Source organism: Talpa occidentalis, unplaced genomic scaffold (assembly GCF_014898055.3).
Source record: "Talpa occidentalis isolate TD23 unplaced genomic scaffold, MPIMG_talOcc4v2.1 talOcc4.16, whole genome shotgun sequence".
Lineage (NCBI taxonomy): Eukaryota > Metazoa > Chordata > Mammalia > Eulipotyphla > Talpidae > Talpa > Talpa occidentalis.
The window spans coordinates 72685490-72708905 of record NW_023601653.1 but is presented as its reverse complement, the minus strand read 5'-3'; the positions used below and the strand labels follow the sequence as shown (position 1 = coordinate 72708905).

The following is a 23416-nucleotide window of genomic DNA, read 5'->3' as shown; positions in this document are numbered from 1 at the left end:
TATCAGGTCGAGCCCTAGAGATCCCATTGCCAAGGGAACCGATGGGCGGGGTCACAGCTAGTCTACCTTTGCGCTCCAGCCCCCTGGAAAAAACGAGTGGCCCGCGGCCCTGTCACTCACATCAGGAGCCGGTAAGCCCGCCCCGGGCCCCGAGGCCCCGCCTGCTCGAGGCCGGGATTGGACGCGCCGGCGGTGACATCACTTTCCGCTTTGGGTGGCCTTCCGCTCGGGCGGCTGGCGGGAGGGGCTCGGGGGCCATCTGGCGGGCTCCCCGGCGCCTCGGCCCTTGGAAGTGCGATGAGATCGGTTAGCTACGTGCAGCGCGTGGCCCTGGAGTTTAGCGGGAGCCTCTTCCCGCACGCAATCTGTCTCGGAGACGTGGATAACGATACGGTCAGTGCATGCGCACTGCGAGAGACGCAGCCCGGGACGGCGCAGCGCCGGGGCGGGGCCGGAGGGGCGGGGCCAGGGAGAGGGGCGGGGCCAGGGGAGCGGGGTGGCCGCCCGCGGCGTGCGGCGTGCGCAGCGAGCATGCGCGGCGCGGGCTGCGCGGGCGGCTGGCGCGGGTGGATGGCGCGGGCGGCTGGCGCGGGCCGGGAAGAGCTCGTCGGGTCACTTTCCCTGCGCGTCGTGAGCGAGTTAGTCTGTGCCTTGGTCTCACGTTATTTTAGGGGACTAGATAACTGACCCGCTCCCTAATTCGGTAGCTTGCTCGCTGTGGTGGTCGGATTTCCTGATTCACTGCTTCTGCGGTCCAGCCTGCTCCGGCGGCGTCACCCCTCAAATCACGTCACCTGTCACCTCTCAGCACCTCAGAACAGGCTGCCCTGGAGCAGATCGCTGGGCCTCTCCGCCAGCCTCCCTGCTAGTAGACTGAGCCCCTCGGGCCGGGGCCAGCGATGCCCTCACCGCCCCATGTCAGTGTTCGTCTGCTCCACGGTGGGCGAGCAGGTAGTCGACTCCCTGACAGACCCTGTGTTACAGGGCAGCCCCGATACCAAACGGGGTGCCTGGCTGTGGGTCCTCCCCCGCGCGCTTAAAAGGACTTATCCATGCTCTACTGCAGGCACACGCGAAAGGTTAATAAAAGGTTTATTTACAAGGGAAGGGGAAATGAGGAAATGTACAGCTCAGGGAGAAAAGTGGGAGACAAAGTTTTAAATGTGTCCTACCCGATCCGCCGATCAGGAATCCCAAATGGCGCTCTGAGAGCTGGCCGCGAGCCAGGAGCCGTGAAGCCAGGAGGCCAGCAACAGCGAGTCCCCCCAAGGCCCACGTGTTTGGTTTTTATACCCAACCTGGCTGCTTAACTCCACCCTCAGGTCCCAGCCACCTTCCCTTTGGTGGTGACGGGATTTGTCTTTCCCAATGTCCTGATGGCTTTAGTCTGGACTGGGAGTGGAGTCCACAAAGCCTGTATGGGATTAGCTCAGGACATCATTTCTCCCTAACACCTGGGCAACCCCAAAGCGCTCCCCCTGTGTTGAATTACCAAAAAAAAATCTACCATCTACCTTTTCTTCTGCTGAACTCGTTCCTTTTCTCGTTGTCTAAATGAACCAACACTGGTCAAGCAGGTAGAAAAATGTTTGTGCACGGAGTTAACGCTCTGGGAGTGCCAGCGTTGTTAGTATTTATTGAACTGTGCCAAAGACTCTCTTACATTCTGGGAATTCAAAAGTGAACACGATGGTCTCCTCCCTCAGGTAGTTCATGATGAGATTGGGTGACAGTCACACAAGTCACAAAATGTAATGAAGTGCGTTGATTTAAAATATGTAAAAGGTTCGGGGGTGGAGGAGCATCATGCTCAAGGCTGAGAAGCTCTTGTTTTCCAGACTTAATCTTTCCATTCATTTGCTTTATTTCATGGGTCTGATGCAAAGCACCTATTGCCCTGCTCTCCCACCCTCTGTCCCATCTTTCTACTCTGTTTCCTGGTTCTCATCCTCACTACTTCACTATTCTGTGTTCTCTTTTTCCTTGGAAATAAAACAAATGCTAAAATATCCTCCGCCAACTCCCGTCGTGCTGTGATGGAGAAAGTATTTTTATGAGGCGTCCCTTTGGCTACATCCCCTCTGGGGTGGAAGAGTTAGTCTCATAAAATTGTATTATGTTCTCTGGATTTTCACATTTCTTCCTATTCCTGCAGTACAATTTTATGAGAAAATCAAGGGAGGCATTTTTAAGTAGTAAATTAACAAAGTGACTTTAATGTGCGCTATTTTTCATTTTATCTGATTGCCTTTCTTTGTTTAAAAGGAGGAAATGCTTCCTTTAACCCCCATAGCTTTATAGCATCGGCATTTTGGGAAATTGTGCTTTTCTAAGTGAAGTGCACTGTTACACACTCAGTTCTGCAATTAGGCACATTGTACTTGCTGCTGCTTTTCTTTAACTCAGGGTGAAGCTACATTATTATAAGCTCCATGAGGACAGAAATTTTGTATCTTTTTTTCACTGCTGTGTTCCCAACACTTTGAATGGTGCTGGCACATAATAGGCACTCCATAAATGTTTGTTGAAGAAACAAGGACTATTATGAAAAGCAAGTATGATTTTGTGTGTCAAAGTGATGAGAAAGGTTTTTCCTGGTACTGGTAAATATAATTGAAAGGAGGGCAAGTTGAGATAGTTGGTGAGTGATCAAGTATGATACACTCTGCCTATGTGAGTGTGGACAGAAATTTTATTATTGGTTCCTAAGGCATATGGAGGTTTGGGGCAGAAGATAGATTTGTTTTATTCTACTAAACCATTAGCCTAAATTTCTTGGAAATGGGTTTGTTTCCTGCTAAGTCAGAGAGTGAAGCCAGAAAAGAATATACACCCTCTAAGACTACCCAAAACTCCACCGCAAACCTTGCTACCCCCAGGAAAGAAAGCCTTTAGAAGGCAGAAGCAGGTCTCAGAAAGACCTCACCTCCTTCCCGCTTTAGCATTTCTGACCCATGCTGCAGTCTCCAGCCTGTGCCCTGTACTGTGTCTGAGGGATGGCCAGAGGCGGGGCCAGGACCCACCACAGAGAAGCTGGGCAGCCCAGGAAATGTCTCTTTCCAGGCTGCCTGCCATCGCCTTCCTCTCTGCCTGGCTGAGTCCCATCTGTTTGCTCACTACACTTGCCACATTGTTTTATGATTTTTATTCTATTAAACTTTTGAGGTACCTCTCAGAAGGCATTCTGTGCCATTTATCTTTGTACCCCAAGCGGGTTGTCCAGCTTTACCTGAAAACTGCAGGGCTGGCTGGGCATTCTCTTTCATTCTGATTTTTTTGTTTCTTTTAAATAATCTTTTTTGTCTGTTAAGTAAACACCAAGGGCCTGCTGTGGACTACGGCATTTGTGGAATAAATATTAAAAAAAGAATGAAATGGGTAGTGTGAAAGATGCTTAGTCCCCTAGTCTCTGGGGTGTTTAACCAGAGGCTAAAAACTCCCTGGTATTATTACTCATCTGTGCCAATCAGTGTCCTAAATGCTTTTCTCTATTAGCTCAGCTCTTGTGACAACCTTATAAGGCAGATACTCTTGTTATCCTTGTTTGTTTTTTCGGTGGTTTTTTTTTTTGTTGTTGTTGTTTTGTTTTGTTTGTAGTTTTATAACTTTGACAGTCGGTGGTTAATTCTCATCCACTAACCAAATTTTTGAAAGTGGTCACAGGTACATGAATGACCAAAGTATACCTCATCTGCTGACCCTTCATCCTCATTGCATTTTCTGGACAACCACACATGGGTACCATCCGAGGTGTTCTCACTCCTTTAATCCAGACAGCTTTGAGTGCAGTCGGTGCATGCATCTGGGGGGCCCGACTCCTTCATGGCAAGTTTCCAGGAATCTCTGAGTGTGCAGGGGTTACACTTCTCGAAACCCACTTCATGGATGTCCTTGTGCGTGCTGATGTATATTCCCAACATGCCATCCATGTTGATGGCGAAACGAAGGGTGGGGACCCTTCTTTGAGGGAGCCATCCCCTCAAAGACTGTTGTGTTTGACAGATGAAACAGTTTAACAGGATTTGAACTGGATTCAAATCTGCCAACTGCCACTCAATTGTGCTATTCAGCCTAGCTCCTGAATGTGTCTGGAAGCCCACAAGGGGAAGCTGTGATAGAAACCTCACGTGCTGAGGGCTTTGTGTAAATAAACTTGTTTTATGTTTTAATAATCACACCAAAACTCCCCTAACTATTTTTTCAAAGATTTATTTTATTTATTTGTGCATGCAAGAGGTAAGGTGTAGGCCAGAGGTGCGGTGGAGGGTGAAAGGATTCACCAGAGACAGAGTGGGGAGCAGAACAGGCAGACCGACTGAAATACACTGCTGAGGGGAGCTGCACCATGTGGGTAGCTCCCTGGCCAGGGGTCAAACTCTTGCTGCAGTGGCTGGTGATAGCTTCATAGCACTGAGACTTTAGTCCCTTGTGCTACCTGGGAGGCCCTCCCCTAACTATTAAAATATAACAGATACTACATTCAAATCAAGTTAATCATTATTAGTAAATCCCAGTTTGTTGCTAACTTTTCCTCACTGTTGATCTATCTTGTCTTTGTGACCTTTAGAATTAAATCTCTTGGGAATGAGATATTAGTTCCCTCTCTTTTGAGGTCAGTAAGGGGTGTTAGATGTCCTACCCCCACTCCAGGGATATCATGGAACTATTTGTGGAAATTGGGTTTGGAACCACCTCATTGTCATCATTAGCTGCTAGAAAGGGCAGCCAGCCTTGGGGAGACACTGGGAAAATGGACCCACGTAGTGGAGAAGAGGCTCCATGCAGGGAGCCTCTCCTCTTGAGAGCTTGGCTGCCACTTGGGGGCACCAGAGGCACAGAGCAGGGAGGCTGACACCCAGCTACCCCTTCTTACTGTCCCCTGGGGACTTCCATCCCTCTATGTTTGCCGCTAGAGGACGGAGGACCCCCCTCCCCCAGAGCTAACATCGTCATTTTATTTGGCCCCTGATTAAATATGAGCTCTGACATTACATTCTCCAAAAAAAAATATGTGGGGTTATTTTCAGCCCATTTGTGGTAGACAGATTAGAGGAGCCGCAAGTCAGGCATGCAGGGCACTGAGCTGTTCAGATGTCCAACTTTTCTAGGATGGGCCTAGATTCTGTATTGCCCCAATCCTCTAACGTCCCCTAGCCCCAACACACACACACAAACTGGGGAGCTGTGATTGTGTTGGTTCCAAAAGATTTTCAAAAACGTCGAAGATACAAGTTGAGGTCTTGTGACTTCCGCAGGATGGGCAGAAGGGAACAGGAGGTTTCCATCCTAACACCCTCTTCTCTCTCCACTTGAAGTTAAATGAGCTGGTGGTGGGCGACACCAACGGAAAGCTGTCCGTGTATAAGAATGATGACAGCCGGCCATGGTTCACCTGTTCCTGCCAGGGAATGGTCAGTATTCAACTCCCTGGGTCTCAAGGCGGTGGGGGGCGGGGGGAGGTGCCTCTGTCCAGGAACTATCAAGGGTGTGCCCCAAGCCAGAGTTCACCAGAGTTTTCTAATTTGCCAGTCACTGGTTCACCAATCATTTGATTCAGAGAGAGGCTTTCCCATCTGTTCCACACACACACACACACACACAGATATGCATACAGACACAGACATGCACATACAAACACATTCACACATATAGACACAAACACATGTAACACAGAAACACATACACACACAGACATACCAGCACACACATTGAAACACAAACATACACAGACCCGCATGATGCATGCACACAAACATGTACATGTACACATGGTTGGCTTATTTTTTTTTTAGCATGTGGAATGACTTCATGGAAAGGCGCTATTTTGGAAAATGCCTGGGTTGTCTGACTTCTTTTTAAAGATTTATTTATTTGTGCATACAAGAACAGGGGTGCAGGCCAGAGGTGTGGTGGGTCAGAGGATTCAGAGACAGTGGGGAGCAGAATAGGCAGATTGACTGAAATACACTGCTGAGGGGAGCAGCGGGAGAGACAGGAGAGGTCTCTGCGCCATGTGGGTAGCTCCCTGGCTGGTCGTGATCAAATTACTGCTGCAGAGGCTGCGGATAACTTCATAGTGCTGTGCTTAACCCCTTGCGCCACCAGGGAGGCCCCTGAGTTGTCTGATCTTATAAAGTACCATAGAAAATAGGGCCCGTAATTTGACTAAATCTAAAATAGGATAGTCTGACTATATTAGATGGAGTTTTGTTTTTTTTTAAACCCACGTTGTCCTGACTACTTTGGGTCTTCACATGACTGTCTGGGTAAACCCAGCCGACAGCACAGGGGTGGGTTGTGGGCAGTCTACACACATGCAGACTGTCAGGGTAGGGCAGATGGCTCCATAGCAGGTGATGGCAATTATCTAACCCGCTCCTCCTTGCGTCACGCACAGTAGGAGGACGGGTGCCCCTCACTGTGTCTCCTTGAGCCTCCCTTTCTTCTTTTGCAGTTGACTTGCGTCGGGGTTGGAGATGTGTGCAATAAAGGAAAGGTAAGACCTTTGGGGTCCTTGGACTCAGTGGAACTCCCTATCTCAAGGTGGAAATCAGTAGAAAGTTAAAGGCTTCAGACCCGACCTCTATGCTCTTCCAGCTGGGGCTTGTGCCCAGGCTTCCCTGCCTCCCACCTCTCCCATGCCCATCTCTCCCAGAACCTGGTAGTGGCGGTGAGCGCTGAAGGCTGGTTTCACTTGTGTGACCTAACACCCACCAAGGCCCTGGATGCCTCTGGGCACCATGAAACACTAATGGGAGAGGAGCAGCGGCCGATCTTCAAGCAGCACATCCCTGCCAACACCAAGGTCATGCTGATCAGCGACATCGGTGGGCATGGCTGCCTTTGCTGGCGGTGGGGGGCAGGAGTCAGTGGGGAATAGAGCACAGCTCAAGGGAATTGTGATGGAGGGGGGCAGGTTGGTCAGTATTCACTTGTGCATTTATTAGGTATTTAATGTTGAGTTTCTGAGCTCTCGTTCATTTAATGTCTCATTGCTGAGTTCCCATTATAAACCAATCATCATTGTAGGCCCTGGGATAGCAATAGTGAATAAAACAGACAAAAATCTCAGCCCTCTTGGCTCTTTACTAGAAAGTGACAGAAAATACAACATAAACATTATAAGAAAATTAAACGACATATTAGAAGCATAAGTACCACGGGGACAGTCAGTCATGGAAAGGGATTAGAGGGTGTCTAGACAGTCACAGCATTTCTCAGTGGCGTTGTCAGGGAAGTCCTTGTTGAGAAGGTGACATTTGCTCCAGAATTGAAGGCGGCAAGGGGTGAGCTGTGCAGACAGGAGCTGATGTCTTGTGTATCTGAGAGAAGCAGCTCAGGGGAGAAGTGACAGCACCTGCAGAGCCGACAGGTGGGGAGAGAGTTACAGGCGCCTGGAAGGGCAGCAGAGCAGGGAGCTGACTGCAGGTGTCAGGGGCTAGGCACAGCAAATGGGCCTGAAGTCAACAGTAGAGAATACCAGGTCTGCTGGCGTTAGCGGAGGCATGGGGAGGGGGACGCTTGTCGGATTCGAGCTGGCAAATACACATTTGGCTCCAAATTCATCTTACTGTCTGGATCCACAGACGGAGACGGACGTTGTGAGCTGCTGGTAGGTTACACGGACCGCGTGGTACGTGCCTTCCGCTGGGAAGATCTGGGAGAGAGCACTGATCACCCCACGGGGCAGTTGGTATCTCTCAAGAAGTGGATGCTGGAGGGCCAGGTGAGAGGCTAAGTGTGGGACCTGGGGAGCCCAGGGGGCAGGGTGCAAGGTGGGAAGAAGGAACAGTTGCCCTCTTGAGAAAGAACAGGAGATCATTTCAAATCTGGGTCTTGGGGGAAATTGCTACTAATCGGCAGTGAGGGAGGAAGACGGAGCCATGAATGGAGTGTGTGAAACAAGTTACTTTTAGGGTGTGGAAGTGAGTTAGTCATCCCAACACCAGATATCTGTTTTCTGTCTTTACCTAGGCTGTGGCCCTGGATCCACAGCTGGCGGGGGGCTTCCCTTCCTGCTGCCACCGTGCACACAGTAGTTTAGGAGAGGCTTGATGTTTGAAGTCAGGTAGGATGGGCCTGGGATGGAGTCCTGATCCTGCAGCCTCCCTGCTGAGTGTCAGGGGGAGCGACTTTATTTCCATGAGCTGCAGTTTCCTCGGTATAAAACTGGGAGTGATGTTTCCTGCTTTGGGGGGCTGTTGTGAACATAAGGCAAGGTGGCTCATATAAAGTGGGGGTGAAGGGGATCGGGATCCCCTGTGATGGGATCGGGACTCAGTTGAGGCATGCAGAGATGGAAGCAGATGGTCTCTGTTGAGAGGGTAGCACCGGGCAGGAGCCCTGTGACCTGGGCAGGAGCCCTCTAAACCTGGGACTCCGCCAGGTCTCCCCTGTTCTCTGTGGAACCCCACTGTTTAATGTACCTTTTTTCTGGTGCAGGTGGACAGTCTGTCAGTGACTCCAGGGCCCCTGGGTGTTCCTGAACTGATGGTTTCTCAGCCAGGCTGTGCTTATGCAATCCTACTGTGTACCTGGAACAAGGACACTGAGCAACCCCCTACCTCTGAGAGCACCCCAGAGGGCAGTAGGTAAGGGGTGTAGCCTGTGGATGGTGTGGGTGTATGGGAACGAGGTACACACAGCTGTGAATGGGCTTGTGGCTGGCAGAGCTGTGTAGCGAGGTCTAGCACAAGCATCTTTGTCTCATGAAAGATTATTTTGGGACCCAGGAATCCCTGGGCTTTAACCTTGTAGCAGCTGGGAATCGAACCCGTGCTGCAGATTTCCTAGATTCTAACCGGCCATTCCTTCCTTTTCTTTCCTGTTTGCTACATGGGCTGGACAGGGTCAGCAATATCTTTCCAAGCTGGTTCACACCTTGGAAACTCTTACAGATGGGCCCACAAAGTTCCCAGGGAACTGAGTCCCTGTGTCCCTGCTTAACCCTCCTGCCTGCAGGGAGAGCCCAGCGGCCCGAGATGTCGTGCTGCACCAGACCTCTGGCCGCATCCACAACAAGAATGTCTCCACTCACCTCGTGGGCAACATCAAACGAGGTGAAGCTGATAGGGCCTGAGAGGGAGCTGAGGGCTGACATGCATTCCAGGGGAGGGGAGGTGCAGGGTCCTACCCCTCTGTCCCTACCCTTGGCCGCCCCCTCATGCTCTGATCTCAGTCCCCCTTCAGTTTCTTCTGTTGGTCCCTATGTCCCTCCACAGGCCATAGCCCTGAGAGCGGTGGCTCCGGCCTCATTGCCCTCTGCACCCTGGATGGTGAGTTCCCCGGGTCATGCCTGGGTGGGAGGTGTGTGCTCATGGAGCCCCTTCAGGAGTCCTGCCCACTGCCCCACCTGCATCTGCACCTGCAGGGACGCTCAAGCTGATGGAGGACGCAGACAAGCTGCTGTGGTCGGTGCAGGTGGATCACCAGCTTTTCGCTCTAGAGAAATTGGATGTCACGGTGGGTGGAGAGCCTGGAGTTGGGTGAGGGTGTCCTTATCTTCTTCACACAGAGATAGGAGCTTTGAATCAGGCCCTTCTCACTTCACACTCAACTCTTTGCCCTGAAGTCTCTGTTTAGACGTGTCTAGTTCTACCTGAAGTGGGTTTGTTTCCCCGCCTCCTTGGGGCTTACCATCATTCTCTATTCTCCTACTGGGAAACCTCTTGTTTCAGTACCTTTCAGCAGAAGGAAGCACCCCAAAGAGAAATCAGTCACTTTTAGGGCCTAGATGGGTCTAGAAGTCCCAACACCAGGTGTCTGTTATCTGGTCTGTCTTTACCAAGGCTATGGCAGCTGAGGCTTCCCTTTTTGCTGCCACCGTGCACACAGTGGTTTAGGAGAGGCTTGAGGCTTTGAAGTCAGCTAGGACAGGCCTGGGACAGAGTCCTGATCCTGCAGCCTCCCCCTGAGTGTCCTTGGGGAGCGACTTTATTTCCATGAGCTGCAGTTTCCTCAGTATAAACCTGGGAGTGATGTTTCCTGCTTCAGGGGCCTGTTGTGAGCATTAGTGAGGTGGCTCATTTGATTACCTCCTTTGGTGCCTGGTGCGGGGGAGAAGTTTGATAAGAAGCACATGGTGTTTTCTTTCCTGACCTGCTACTTGGCTCCCAGAGCCAAGTCCACTGCTGCTTTAAATTTCACCTGGTCCCATCATTAGATCTTGCTCCCCTGCATCCTCTCTCTGCCCTTTTTCAGGGTAACGGGCATGAGGAGGTAGTGGCCTGTGCTTGGGACGGACAGACGTACATCATCGACCACAACCGCACCGTTGTCCGCTTCCAAGTGGATGAGAACATTCGTGCCTTCTGCGCAGGTGGGACCCTGCCCCATGCCCCTCTAACCTCATCTGCCTCTCATTTCCACTCGTGGTGGGTCCCTAGCAGAAGCCTTTACGCATCAATGAGTTCTCTAGCTTTTTTGTTAAAGGATCATGGATGGGGACTAGATTGCCATTATTAGTTTTAAAAAAGAAGTAAAGTAAGGGCCTCCCTGGTGGCGCAAAGGTTGAGCGCTGGGTTGTGAAGCTGCCTGCAGCCTCTGCGGCGCTGGTTCAATCCCTGGCTGCTCCCCGGCCACCGGAGGAGGGTCCTGCGTGCAGACCTCTCCTGCCGCCCGTTGCTCCCCTCAGCAGTGTACCTCGGTCCCTCTGCCTGCTCTGCTCCCCGCTCTGGCTCTGGTGAATTCTCTCACCCTCCCGCGCTTCTGACTGTACCCAGAGCTTGTATAAATAAATAAATAAATCTTTAAAAAAAAAAAAAAAAAAAAAGGAAGTAAAGTGAGTTCTCCATCTCTGAAATTTTTTTAAAGATTTATTTATTTATGCATACAAGAACTGGGGTATAAGGCCAGAGATGCAGGGGATGAGTGGATTCACCAGAGACAGAGCAGGGAACAGAACAGGCAGATTGACTTAAATACACTGCTGAGGGGAGTAGCGGGCGAGACAGGAGAGGCCTGCCACGCCATGCAGCATCTCCCTGGCCGGCCAGGAATTGAACCCACGCTGCAGAGGCTGCGGACAGCCTCTCAGCGTTGCGTTCAACCCACTGCACCTCCAGGGAGGCCCCAGAGCCTTCTTTTAAAAAAAAAAAAAAAAGATTTTATTTATTTATGCATACAAGAGCTGGGGTACAGGCCAGAGATGCAGCGGGAGGAGGGATGAGAGGATTCACCAGAGACAGAGTGGGGAACAGAACAGGCAGATCTACTGAAATACACTGCTGAAGGGAGGAGTGGGCAAGACAGGAGAGATCTGCTGCACCATGTGGGCTGCTCCTTGGCCGGCCGGGGATCGAACTTATGCTGCAGAGGCTATGGATTGCTTCATAGTGTGGTGCTTAACCCCTTGAGCCACCAGGGAGGCCCCCAGAGCCTTCTTATTAGTATCAAATCGGGACCTTGGAAAGCAGTTCTTTTGGGTCATTAGGGGCTTGTTTGGTTACTGAAGTGATAGAAATTGGTGCTCTGATGTACATACTCCAGAGTCCTGAGGTGAGTACACCTCTGAAGGGGGCTTGACCCCCAAGAGAAGCCTTGGTTTCTGATAACGTTTTGCTAATCTACCCCAGGGACTAGGAACCCTGCCCTTCATTACTCCAGCTGATTGCTAAAATCAACTGGTGTCACCTTTTTGGATGCTCTTCTGTCTGGTTTTTGTTACTATGATTCTTTCCTATCTGGGATGGGCCCAGATTTTACTGTTTTACTTATTTTTTTTTTAAGATTTATTTATTTATGTATGCAAGAGCTGGGTGCAAGCCAGAGGTGTGGGGGGTGAGAGGATTCACCAGAGACAGAGTGGGGAACAGAACCAGCAGACTGACTGAAATATACTGCTGAGAGAAGCAGCAGGGGAGTCAGGAGAGGTCTGCGCCATGTGGGTCACTTCCCTGGCTGGGGATCGAACTCGTGCTGCAGTGGCTGCAGATTGCTTCATAGGCTGTCTTAACCCCTTGCGCCACCAGGGAGGCCCTGTTTTACTTATTTTACTGAGTTCCCAGTAGCAGAAATAGAAAGAGGGCCTTTAGCTTTCTGCTTGACTTCTGTGGGAGGGTCAGAATTGCTGACTCTAATGTCCGCATCACGTTCTGACCTCCCACCATTGGGACTGAAACTCCTCGACCTTTCTCTCCCAACCCACGCCGCCAGGCCTATATGCCTGCAAAGAGGGCCGCAACAGCCCCTGCCTCGTGTATGTCACGTTCAACCAGAAGATCTACGTGTACTGGGAGGTGCAGCTGGAGCGGATGGAGTCCACCAACCTGCTGAAACTCCTGGAGGCCGAGCCAGAGTACCAGAGCCTGCTGGAGGAGCTGGGCGTTGGTGAGTGCTGGCAGAACTGCAGCCCAGGGGAGCCAGATGGCACAGTGCCCTGAAAACCCGAGGCCTCTTACCAGTCCCTTTCTTGCCCTCAGATCCTGATGACCTCCCAGCTGCCCGCAAACTGCTTCACCAAACCCTCTACCATCCAGACCAGCTGGCACAGTGTGCTTCCACAAACTCCCAGGATCCCACCTAGCTGGGCTTGCCACTTGGCTGAGGCAGATTCCTTGAACCTCCCCACCCTTCAAGGTACCGTGTTGTTGGTTGGATAGGGACTCTGCATGACAGAGGAGCACGGCAGGATGGCAGTGACCCTGGGGTCAACTAAAGAACTGTCAACTCTAGATCCCGTGGTCTTTTTGGTGGAAGACGAGACAGGTTGCCCTCTGCCCATTTCCTTGCGTACCTTACCCAACGCGTCAGCAGGTCTGCCCAACCTTGTTCCACATCGTCTGGTACATTCCTATGCCCAGAATTCCCACTCCCTCTGTCAAGAAGGCAGACTTGTTTGTGAGGAGGGGATACAGATCTAGTGTGTGGCCCTGACACCCTTAGGAGACCAGGCTTAGATGCTGCTAGAGCTGTGAGGTAAGGGCCCCACCCCTTCCTGAGCACCGTCGCTGTGGCACAGAAGCCATCCGCATCAGCAGCTCTGACTGGAATGACAAACAACTAACTTTGGCTTGGAGGGATTTTTCAATTAAAATTTACAGACAATTTACAGTCTGGTCTTCCTGTGTTCCCAGCAACCCTGAGATGATTACCAAAGACACTAGCTCAGCACATTCTCAGTAGCCGTGTTCTTCAGGTACCATGCAGCTTCGCAGGCCTTGCTTCCATCTCCCTCTCAAAACACCTCATGGTTAGACAGGAGACATTTAAAATCTGATGCCGGTTTATGAACCAGACCACAGCATCAGATCAGATATTGGACCACTTTTATACCTTCTGCTCTTGATTCTGCGTGCCCTAAATCAGTGTCTTTCAAGTTATAGGTTGTAATTCTTTGGTGGACTGTGATCAACATTTTTTGAATAAATGGAATGGAAAAGAATAAATTAGAATGGAAGATACCAGAGTATTGCTCACAGCGCAGGTTAGCACTGCTGGGTGTTGCGTGCGTACGTGTGTGTGTGGTGCCTACAGTGTAAACTCTTTCCTGCTGTTAAGTGGTGCCCAAACATGTTTGAAAGCCACTCCTCTCAATAATCCTGACCTGGGAGGGGTCTACATTCATATTTCCTATCAGGGCAAAGGGATCTTCAACTCCTGATAAGCAGGGAGCCAGACAGAGGACATCGGTGTAGAGAAACAGGTGTTTATTCAGAAGGAGAGCAGCTGAGCTAAGGCCCGCCACTGGGCCCGGGATCTGCAGTTACAGAAGCAGCAGAGGCTGAAGGGAGCGAATCAGGTGGGACCCAGGAAAGCCAAGGTCATGAGCAAGGCAGTGTGGGGCCAGGGTACTCTTCCACGAGTGATAGGGCGGCCCGCTCCTTCCCTGCGAGGGCAGGGGCGTGAGCTGGGAAAGGCCAGGCCACGTGCCACGGGGCAGCTCCTGGTTCTCTGATCTACCCCAGGCTCACAACTTGGTTTGCAGCCCAAGTATCCTAGTTCCCTAGTTCAGGTTAGTTACACGACTGGCTTCTACCCTTAATCCGTGACTTGAGAGAAAAACCAGCCAGAGAGGCACTCAGGGAATCTGGTTCCTTAAGGTTTGGATTCCCCTCTTTACCGGGAAGTCAAAGGAGAATCCTTGTTGTGTGCTTTGGCACAGAGCCTGGTGGGGGATAGAAAAGCCACTGATTCCAAAACAAGATGAGCTCAAACTCCAAGGCCCAGAGGTAAAGGCCTAATATGATGGATAGTTCTAGAAATAAGAAAGAATACTGTTTCATCCAAGTGTGCGTACTGATAACACCACCATCCTTATGGAGTCACTTCTCCCCAGAACCCTTCCACACACCCCCCAAAGTCGGGGGACTCGGGTGAAAAAACAAGTGGAGGAGGATAAATATCTGGAGTAAATATCAGCGAGCTAGCCAAGGTTTGAGTGGGACCATCAATAACTGGCTTCAGAGGTTTGGAAGCCCAGAAAAGGTAACACATGAAGGAGCTCCCGGACTGGGGGGCTGGTCATTGGGGGCTCCTCCAACTCACTTTCCTAGGTGGATTGAATTCTCTTTACTCCGTGGTGGGGGATGGGCATAGTCGGAAAGGTAGACACCAGAAGGGCCAGGACCCCAGTGGATGAGGTGTGGCAGTCTAGTAAGCCCTAGGAGGCGAAGTGAGAGACGTGGGCACAGCGCTGTCAGGGGAGTTTGGGGTGGAGTTGGGGGGCAAGGAGAGAACAGCAGTCTGCTGCAGCCTTTGATGCAGGCCAGTTCCCATCATGCCCAGAGCCCAGCCTGGAACCCCATTTTGCATATGTCCTTGTCTGCAGCCCTGATTGGGCTCTGCTGTTCTCGGGGGGGAGTGAGGGAGAACAGGGACACCAGAACCCTGAGATCTTTGGCCTCTCTCGTGAAAACTCCTGGGCGTCGGGCAGTTGCAGAGAAGCAAAGAGGAATGTGGTCTCTGAGGGACGGGGACAGCAGGGTCAGGACAGACACAGTCCCCAGCTACCTGCCTCTAGACATGCCCTTGTACCCCACAGGGCTCTCCTGAAGGCAAGGTCCTTCCCCTGGGGACCGCCTGGAACAGCAGTCACTGGCCAGGCTCTTGGTACAAAGGCAGGAAGGGCAGCTCTGGGAACGGGGCCTGCAGCCGCAGCACTCGGCGTTCCAGGTCAATGCAGCACTGTGGGTGTGGAGGGGAAATGTGAGCTCACCTCCCAGCCCCCTCCCCCTGGCTCTTGACCCCTGTGGGGGGGAACCCAGCTCTTATTTCTCACTGGTGGGCAAATAAGGAAGCTGTATGGAAGCAAAGGTGAAATCGCCCCTCTCCATGTCTCATGGGAACCTGAACCTCACTTCCACATCTGTGTCTCCTGCTTTTCCCCAGCCCTTTGGGTCAGGCCCTAAGTGTGGGTGTGAGTATACTGGCCTCCTTACCTTCAGAGACAGCAGAGTCTGCAGCCCAAGACAGAATTCAGGACTCTCAACATCTGCAGGAAACATTTGGAAAAGAAGAGATTGGGGGTTCCCCGGTGGTGCCTGCTGCCCTACTCTCTGCCCACCCTACCCGCAGGTCAAGAATATTGACAGAGATTGGGGAGAAGCAGAGCATCTTTGGTGTACTTTTCTGGTGATGGCAGGGCTGAAAGGCTCTGCCTTTACCCCCCTGGGGAGAAGAAGGCCGAAGAGGTGAGAAGGTGGGCTACTGCAGGGAAAACTTACCCACCACCTGGGCCGAGCACGCCACCATCTCCTGCCCCAGCTGGAGCTCCAGCTGCTCCACCTGGGTTGGGGGCTCAGGTGCCAGGTCCCCTGGGGCTTTTAGACCCTTCTTCCCTAACCTGTGGTAGGGAACAAGGATTAGGGCCACCACACTACCCACCTCCTCCCCAGTATACAGCTAATAGCCCTCCCCACCACATTTGGGGTTCCAATCTTTAGCCCAATCCTTAGACAGGAGTCTTCCCTCCAGAACCCTCATCCACTCTCTTAATAACAGCTTTACTGAGATAGAGTTCATATGCTCTAAGTCTCTCTTTTACAGTATAGTTCAGTGGCTTTGAGGACTCTCACAGAGTTGGGCCACCATCACCACTGTCTAATTTCAGAATATTTTCATTGCCCCAAAAGAAGCCACACCCCCCTTCCACCGTTGGGCCACACTCTTACCCGAGGCGGCTGAGGCATCCAGCAGAGATCTGATTGTGCTGGGTGCCTGTGTCCACGGCCACCCTGAGCACCTGGTCCCGACACTGAGACAGAGGGGCGGGGGGTGCAGTGAGTCCTGGGAAAATGCAGCGGGGTTGGACCCCTCACCTCTCCCGGCCCTTTGATGATTCTCTTTCATGAAGTAAGTGAAGGGGGGCCTCCCTGGTAGAGCAGGGGTTAAGTCTTAGCATTATCAAGCTATCGGCAGCCACTGCAGCATGAGTTCATCCCTGGCCAGGGAGCTACCCACATGGCGCAGCAGACCTCTCCTGTCTCGCCCGCTGCTCCCCTCAGCAGTGTATTTCAGTAGATTCACCTGTTCTGCCCCCCACTCTGTCTCTGGTGAATCCTCTCACTTACTGCACCTTTGGCCCGTACCCCAGCTCTTGTAAGCATAAATATATAAATCTTGTTTTGAAAATGTAGAAACAGAATGGTGGGAGAGCAGGCAGGGGAGACAGAGCAAAGGCAGAAGAACCTCAGCATTGATGAGGGACAGGTCAGTGTGGGTTGGTGGTTAAATGACAAGGTGACAAGGCCATCATCAACACGATCCAGGAGGATGGCGTCCTGCGTGAGCACACATCTTCATGTACGTGGAGCACACTGAGGAGGATCCATATACCTTGGAAGACTATACTTCAATAGAGGAGAGGAAGAAGTAGCAGTGACAGCGTGAACTGCAGGGAGGGAGGATGGTTGGAAGCAGAGTAAAGAAGCTGGAGGAACCCATTTTAGGTGCAGGCTGCAGGGGAAGACGCTGCTTCTCCTGCTGCCCTCCCTGCCCAGGCAAGAACGTGAGTGTGTAAAGTGAGCGGTGGTGAGCAGGAGTGTTCAGGAAAGCCAGGGGGACACTCACCTTGCAGTTGACCAGAAGAGCTGGAATCTCTGCCTTGCCCATCTTCCTCCTGTCCTCCTGGCCAGGAATCGGGGCCTGCACCAGGGGAGTCTCGCCCTGAAGCCGACTCTGGTTTCCTTCCACCAGGCGTCTTTGGATCACGCTGTGCGGCTGCTGGCTCCATCACAAAACAATGAAGGTAGATGAGTGTAAATCCAAGTGTACAGGTTGCTCAGTCCCCACCGAAGATGTCCCGGATTTCCCCCAAAGGCCACCCCAGTCTTAAAGGAAAACGGAAAGGTAGGTGTTTACACAACAGTCAGATCATTATAGCAATAGCAAATAAGACTCTTTCTCTGGAACCCCAAGTTGGTCAGCAGCGCAATGGGAAGAGTATGGGCCATTCTGGGTTAGATGGGTCTGTTGGCTGATGGGACTATGTCGAACATACTACTATGTTTGATAAACATTTTCTCTCAAGTCTACAACACTTTGTTTCACGTTTCTCCCTGTTCCCACCCTCCCCCCTTGACTTCATCCTTCAGTGGGTTACAGATCTCAGGGTTGATGGTGTGATGAGACGTCAAAGTAGCAAAAACAAAAAAAAGAAGAAATCAAAATCTTCAAAGCGCCTCTCCCCTGTATCCACCCCGCCCCTTTTCAGTCCTAGTTCTGCCAGTTGTGCCCTCTGAATTTATAGTTGTCTGCTTCCCTCCTTTTTTTCAGTTTTAGTCATTTTATTATAAATGTTTTCTACTCATAGACATAAATAGAACTTAAAATTCATCATACATTTGCTTTAGCTTGACTTTTTTTTAAATAGAGGCATGTTTTATTTATTTGTTTGTTTGTTTATTTTGTTTATACAAGCACTGGGTACAGTCAGAAGCGCGGGAGGGTGAGAGAATTCACCAGAGCCAGAGCGGGGAGCAGAGCAGGCAGAAGGACCGAAGGACACTGCTGAGGGGAGCAGCGGGTGACAGGAGGGTCTGCGCGCCATGTGGGACCCTTCTCCGGTGGCCGGGGAGCAGCCGGGGATCGAACTGGCACCGCAGAGGCCGCGGGCAGCTTCGCAACCCAGCGCTCAACCGCTGCGCCACCGGGGAGGCCCTAGCTTGACTTTCTAATAAATCCTTGGCTTCCCTGGCTTTGGCTGCTATTTAAGGAGATCCTCCCTTGTGTGGGGGATGAGTTAAAAGCTTCACTTGTAGATGAACAGCTCTTATTTTCCTTTATTGGCAGCAGGATTCATGCCTAGTATTACTGCTGCTTATGTCATGATTTTGGACTCAAACCCACCTCTGTACTAGCCACCCCTGGAGGCAGATTTGGGGAGACCTGGAAAAACTTGTTTGACCTGAGCCTCCATATGCTTCATGGATCCCAAACACAATAGCCTGTGAATCCTGCAGCAGCCACCCTCCAGCCACTGCCACCCCAGTGCTGGCCATGGCTCCAGTCAGCTGCCTTGCCTCCACTGTCAGCGCAGCTCCAGCTCGGCCCAGCCCAGAGGCAGCAGCTGACACTCCCTGCTTCCACCAGAAAGCCACGTAGCCACCATCAGTGGGTACCAACCGTCCAGACCACATGCCTCCTTTCTGCTACCACCTTGATTCCAGACTCACCACAGCCCTCCCGGGTCACTGGAATCCTCCCTATGTCCCTAAGAACCTGAGCCGTCAATGATCTGAAACTCTTGCTGCTCCGAATGTCACATCAGCAGCTTTCATGTTCCTTGGAAGCCTGCTAGAGGTGCAGACTTGCAACCTACTGAATCGGAGACTCCCCACATGACTAGGTGCACATTAAAGTTCTGGAAGCACCAAAGTAAAACATAAAACTGGTCATGTTAACTCTGCTGCTTAAAAGCCATCAAAGCCCTCCCCCCTGGGCCTCCCCAGTGGCGCAGTGGTTGAGCACTGGGCTGCGAAGCTGCCCGCAGCCTCTGCAGCGCCGGTTCATTCCCCGGCCACCAGCGAGGGTCCCACAAAAATAAAAAAAAATTAAAAAAAGCCCTCTCCCCTCTCCAAGCTCATGTGGTAGGGCCCAGATTTTGTAAGGTGACCACCACCTCAGTCTTCAGCCTTATCTCCCCCCACTCTGCACATCTGTCCCAGTGCCCCTGCTGCTACTGCTCTTGCTGGGCTGTTTCTCATCTTCTTGCCTTTGCTCCTGCTCACCCCCTTCCTGAAATTCCTCTTTCTCACTCCTCTAGGCCAGACTAGAGAACCAGCTCAACACACTTTGCTCAGGAGAGTGGTTCTGATCTTAAGTCTGGGATCTCATGTATATCTTACAATTAATGCAGGATTTACCTCTTCCAGGAAGCCCTCACTGAGCTCTTTGTACTCTTCCACTCCTACACCAAGCTGGGGCAGCTGCCTTTGTCAAGCTTCTCATAGATATTTGTGGATTTCACTCCCTGTTAGCCTAGAGACCCCTTGAGGTCAGGTCTATATCTCATTCATCTTTATATCCCAGGACTTTTTTTAAAAAAAGATTTATTTATTCATGCATGTAAGAACCAGGGTACAGGCCAGAGGTGCAGGAGGGTGAGAGGATCCACCAGAGACAGAGTGGGGAACAGAGCAGGCAGACTGACTGAAATATACTGCTGAGGGGAGCAGCGGGTGACTGAAATACAGGAGAGGTCTGCCACACCGTGTGGGTGTCTCTGTGGCTGCACTGCAGAGGCTGCAGACAGCTTCACAGTGCTGCGCTCAACCACCTGTGCCACCAGGGAGGCCCTCTATCCCAGGACTTGGCTCAGCATACAGTAGGTACTCAATAAGTGCTTGCTGAAAAATGACTGTAGCCCTCCAGGCTCTACACGTGTTTCTCCCTTCTGTCCTCCAGAGCCTGGGATTGTTTTTCCACCCATGGTTTAATGAGACCCTGGAGGCTGCTGCCTGCCAGCAAGGCTGCCAGCAGGAGATCAGGCTCTGGGAAAAAGGCAGCAAGCTCTGGGACTGGTCGGAAAGAGGGGCCCTGAGGTTCCCAGCCCGTCCTCCCTCTTTTCCATGGATACAGGTTTTAGGTCCCCCCACCAACGTGCTGTTTGCAGAAAACAATGGGTGCTCCCAGCCTGTTATGTCTTCACTCCCAAAGCAACACAGGTAACTGCTGGAGATCAATTCAGGAGGGCCTGAGGCACAGGTGAGGGGTAAAAAGCGCCCAGGACTTTCATCAGAAAGTTGGATCTGCCACTCTGGGAAGGCAGTGTTTATAGACCTTCTTCTCTAGGAACAGGTAGATGGAGGATGGTCCCCACAGGGTCCTAGTCCCTGGGAGCCAACGGTCTTAGCCACTGGAAGCCACAGAGCCTGCTTCCCTGTTGCATCCCTGCTTCTTGACCAAGCAAACAGAAAAAAGTCCCTGGTGGTTCCCTGAGTTGATTTCTTCCTCTGACCACTCTTCTTTGGGGGCTGTTGACATGGAAGTAGGGATTTGCTGGGCCTATGGGCTGGATTCCTTGGGGGGCATGGGATTGGGGGTGCGTAGACATTTGGGAGCAGTGTGGAAAGGTAGGAAGAAAGGAAAGACGGTGAAAACTGTGCTTGCCTCCAAGTTCCCTGGGCGAGGAAGCTGCTAGAGCCGCCTGGGGCGTGGAAATGGCTTTGTCTGCTCAGTGTGTTCAAGTGCCTTCCTCTCAGACCCTCCAGCTGCTGTTCCAGGCCTTTCTACAAAAGTCATCCTTTTGTCTCTGAACCAGAGGCCAGATTCATCACTGTATTCTCTGGGGCCTCAGAGTTTGCTCTCTCTCCCAGACTAAATGCAACTGTAGCCAGAGGAACAACAGTTAGAGTTTACATAGACTCTTTCCTACCCAGGTGCTATTAGCTCAGATAACTCTCCTTTATTGGTATTAGCTCAGCTAACTCTCACAACCACCCTGGGAGCTTGGTGCTATTAATTTAACCTCATTTAACAGAGGAAGAAACTAAGCCACGAGACATAAAGAAACTCGCCTGAGCTAGTAAGTGGCAGAGCCAGGATCCACACCCAAGTGAAGTGGCTTCAAAGCCCATGCTCTCCACCACTGTCTCTCAGAGCGTCTATGCAGCTTCCCCTGACCCTCTCACCTCCTCCTTAGTCCTCCCCACCCCCCATGCCAGCTGGAGGCCAAAGCTGCTGCAGGGGGATGGAAGGAAAGGCGCCTAGAAGGGCCCCCTGCCTCTGAGGGAGGAGAGGGAGCTTACAGAGACCAGGTGGCCCAGGCACCAGCCATATGGGAGCCCCGGTGCTCTGGCACCTTTAATGCTTTGGTTTTGGGGGGGTGGGGCTCGGGGGGAGAGGGAAGCAAATGAGTGGACAGACCTGGTATGAGGGAATTTACAGTTTAGGGAGGGGAGAGAAGTTGTACCCTGAAACCTGCCAGTCATCCCAGCTGTTCCAACTGCCCCAGAGGGCGCCTGTGTCCCTGGAAGCCTCTCTTCCTAAACAACGCAGCTCCCCACCACACCCAGATAACCTGCAAGCCCTTTAGGGGAAACTGAGCAATGAGAACAGCATACCTCAGAGCCACCAAGCCATGGGAATCGACTACCTCTCCCCCATTAGCAGCTGAATGGGGGTGGGGGGGATCTGCAGGATTAGGGTCTGCACTTTACCACCCCCTCCTCAGGATATGGGGAGGTGCAGAGAAAGGATTGGGGAGATTTGGGGGGTGGGGAGGGGAGAGGGCTGCCTCACCAAGTCCTTGGAGGTGCCGAGCCTCTTGAGGCTGTCCAGGGGGAGCAGGTCAGCTGAGTCCTTGTGCAGGAACTGGGTGGCCTGCTTGAGCCGGCGCTGCTGGCTCAGGTGGGCTCGGTCCCGAAGCTCTGCCTCCTGTCCCCTCCTCCTGGAGTCTCCCTCCTCTCTTCTGGCCTCCTGCCCGGTGCTCATGGCCCCTTCGGGGGACTTGATGATCTGGATGTTCAGGGTGGGGGCTTCTGAGTGGGCCTCCTGTCTGTCCTCTCTGCTGCCGTGTGTGTCCCTGCAGCTTCCCGCGGCCCGGTCTCTTGACAGGAGGGTCTCGGCGGGAGGAAAAGAGGAAATAAATAAATAACGTGCAAGAGCAGCAGCGTCAGACACCAATTTCCAGAGATTGCAGTAGAGGGAGTGAGGCTCCGCTGGAAAAGCCCAGCACTGGAAGAGAGGGAGGGCTGGCCTGCAGCTGGCAGGCTCTGCGGCGGCTCCAACTCTGGGGTCCTGGTCAGGGTGTGTGTGTGTGTGTGTGTGTGTGTGTGTGTGTGTGTGTGCAGGCACGCACACAATTAGGAGGTGTAGGTAGCGGTGTTGTAAACTGTCAGATTGCCTGTGTGCCAGGTTATTTGGACAGAAGCATGTGTCAGAATGTGTGGGCGGCAGCCTGCCTGCGTGTTTGGTGTGTGTGTGGGCTGCAGGCATGTGAGTGTGCACTGGTCTGCTCTGCACCCACCCAGACTCTTCCACCTGGGATTCTCTGTAGCCAAGGACTTGGAGTTGAGAACAGAGGGGGGCAGCATCCAAAAGTCCTTTCCTCTTCTCTTCTCTGAGACAGGAAGGGCTTCACCTTTCTGGGTCTCTGCCTGTCAGTGTGACCGATGTTAGATGAATCTTCAGGAGTTTACTCTGGGTTCTGAGTCCCAGGGGGTGGAAAGAGCAACTCTGAATCTTCCAAGTAGGGCCCAGTTTTATATAAGCCTTCCTGAGTCCTGGCTGACTGAAAAAAAATTGTATAGGGGCCATCCCTGGTGGCACAAAGGGTTAAGCCTCAGCACTATGAAGCTGTCTGCAGCCACTGCAGCACGAGTTCGTTACCCGGCCAGGGAGGTGACCCACATGGCGCAACAGACCTCTCCTGTCTCGCCCGCTGCTCCCCTTAGCAGTGTATTTCAGTTGATCTGCCTGCTCTGTTCCCCACTTTATCTCTGGTGAATCCTCTCACCCTCCTATACCTCTGGCCTACACCCCAGCTCTTGTATGCATAAATAAATCTTTAAAAAATGTATAATCCAAGCATACAGAAAGTTATAAAGAATAACCAATACCCTTGACTTAACCACCTAGTTAAAAAAATAAACTGTTACAAATATAGCTGAAGCTCCCTATATACTCTCTTTCTCCCCAGATAACACCCCCTTCTGAATTTGTTTGTCATTCTGTACTTCTGTTTATATTCTCTATGAGTGTACATTTCTAGAGTCCTAGGCAATATGTTACTCACTTTTGTCTGATACATTTTATATATTCTTCTGCATCTTACTTTTTGCTTAGTATTTTATTAGTGAGATCAATCCCCAGGATATGCATAGCTTTAATTCATACACCTTAACTGCTATGTAGTATTCCACCAGGTGACTATACCACATTTAGGAAATTTAGGTTATTTTCCCCCTCTGAAGCATTTATATTAATGTGCATTCCATCAGCAAGGTATGGGGTTCCTCAGGTGTCACTTCCTCTCCAA

The 23416-nt window shown here is 51.7% G+C and overlaps 2 protein-coding genes and 1 pseudogene across 2 annotated transcripts; 1 reads left to right on the top strand and 2 right to left on the bottom strand.

The window, feature by feature from the left end:
- The first annotated feature begins 206 nt into the window (after positions 1-206).
- On the top strand, positions 207-13818 carry ITFG2 (integrin alpha FG-GAP repeat containing 2). Its single transcript, XM_037514553.2, has 12 exons — positions 207-393; positions 5316-5411; positions 6455-6496; positions 6656-6827; positions 7587-7726; positions 8443-8591; positions 8962-9059; positions 9222-9275; positions 9371-9462; positions 10201-10318; positions 12154-12327; positions 12420-13818. Exons 1-12 carry the CDS (start codon positions 298-300, stop codon positions 12521-12523), a joined length of 1335 nt encoding a protein of 444 aa, XP_037370450.1. The 5' UTR covers positions 207-297; the 3' UTR covers positions 12524-13818.
- Positions 13598-22212, bottom strand: NRIP2 (nuclear receptor interacting protein 2). Its single transcript, XM_037514554.2, has 6 exons — positions 21679-22212; positions 17008-17160; positions 16110-16192; positions 15663-15781; positions 15378-15430; positions 13598-15123 (listed from the first exon to the last, which is right to left on the bottom strand). Exons 1-6 carry the CDS (start codon positions 21868-21870, stop codon positions 15031-15033), a joined length of 693 nt encoding a protein of 230 aa, XP_037370451.1. The 5' UTR covers positions 21871-22212; the 3' UTR covers positions 13598-15030.
- On the bottom strand, positions 17219-18469 carry LOC119248148 (mitochondrial import inner membrane translocase subunit TIM14-like; annotated as a pseudogene).
- Positions 22213-23416: the final 1204 nt, after the last annotated feature.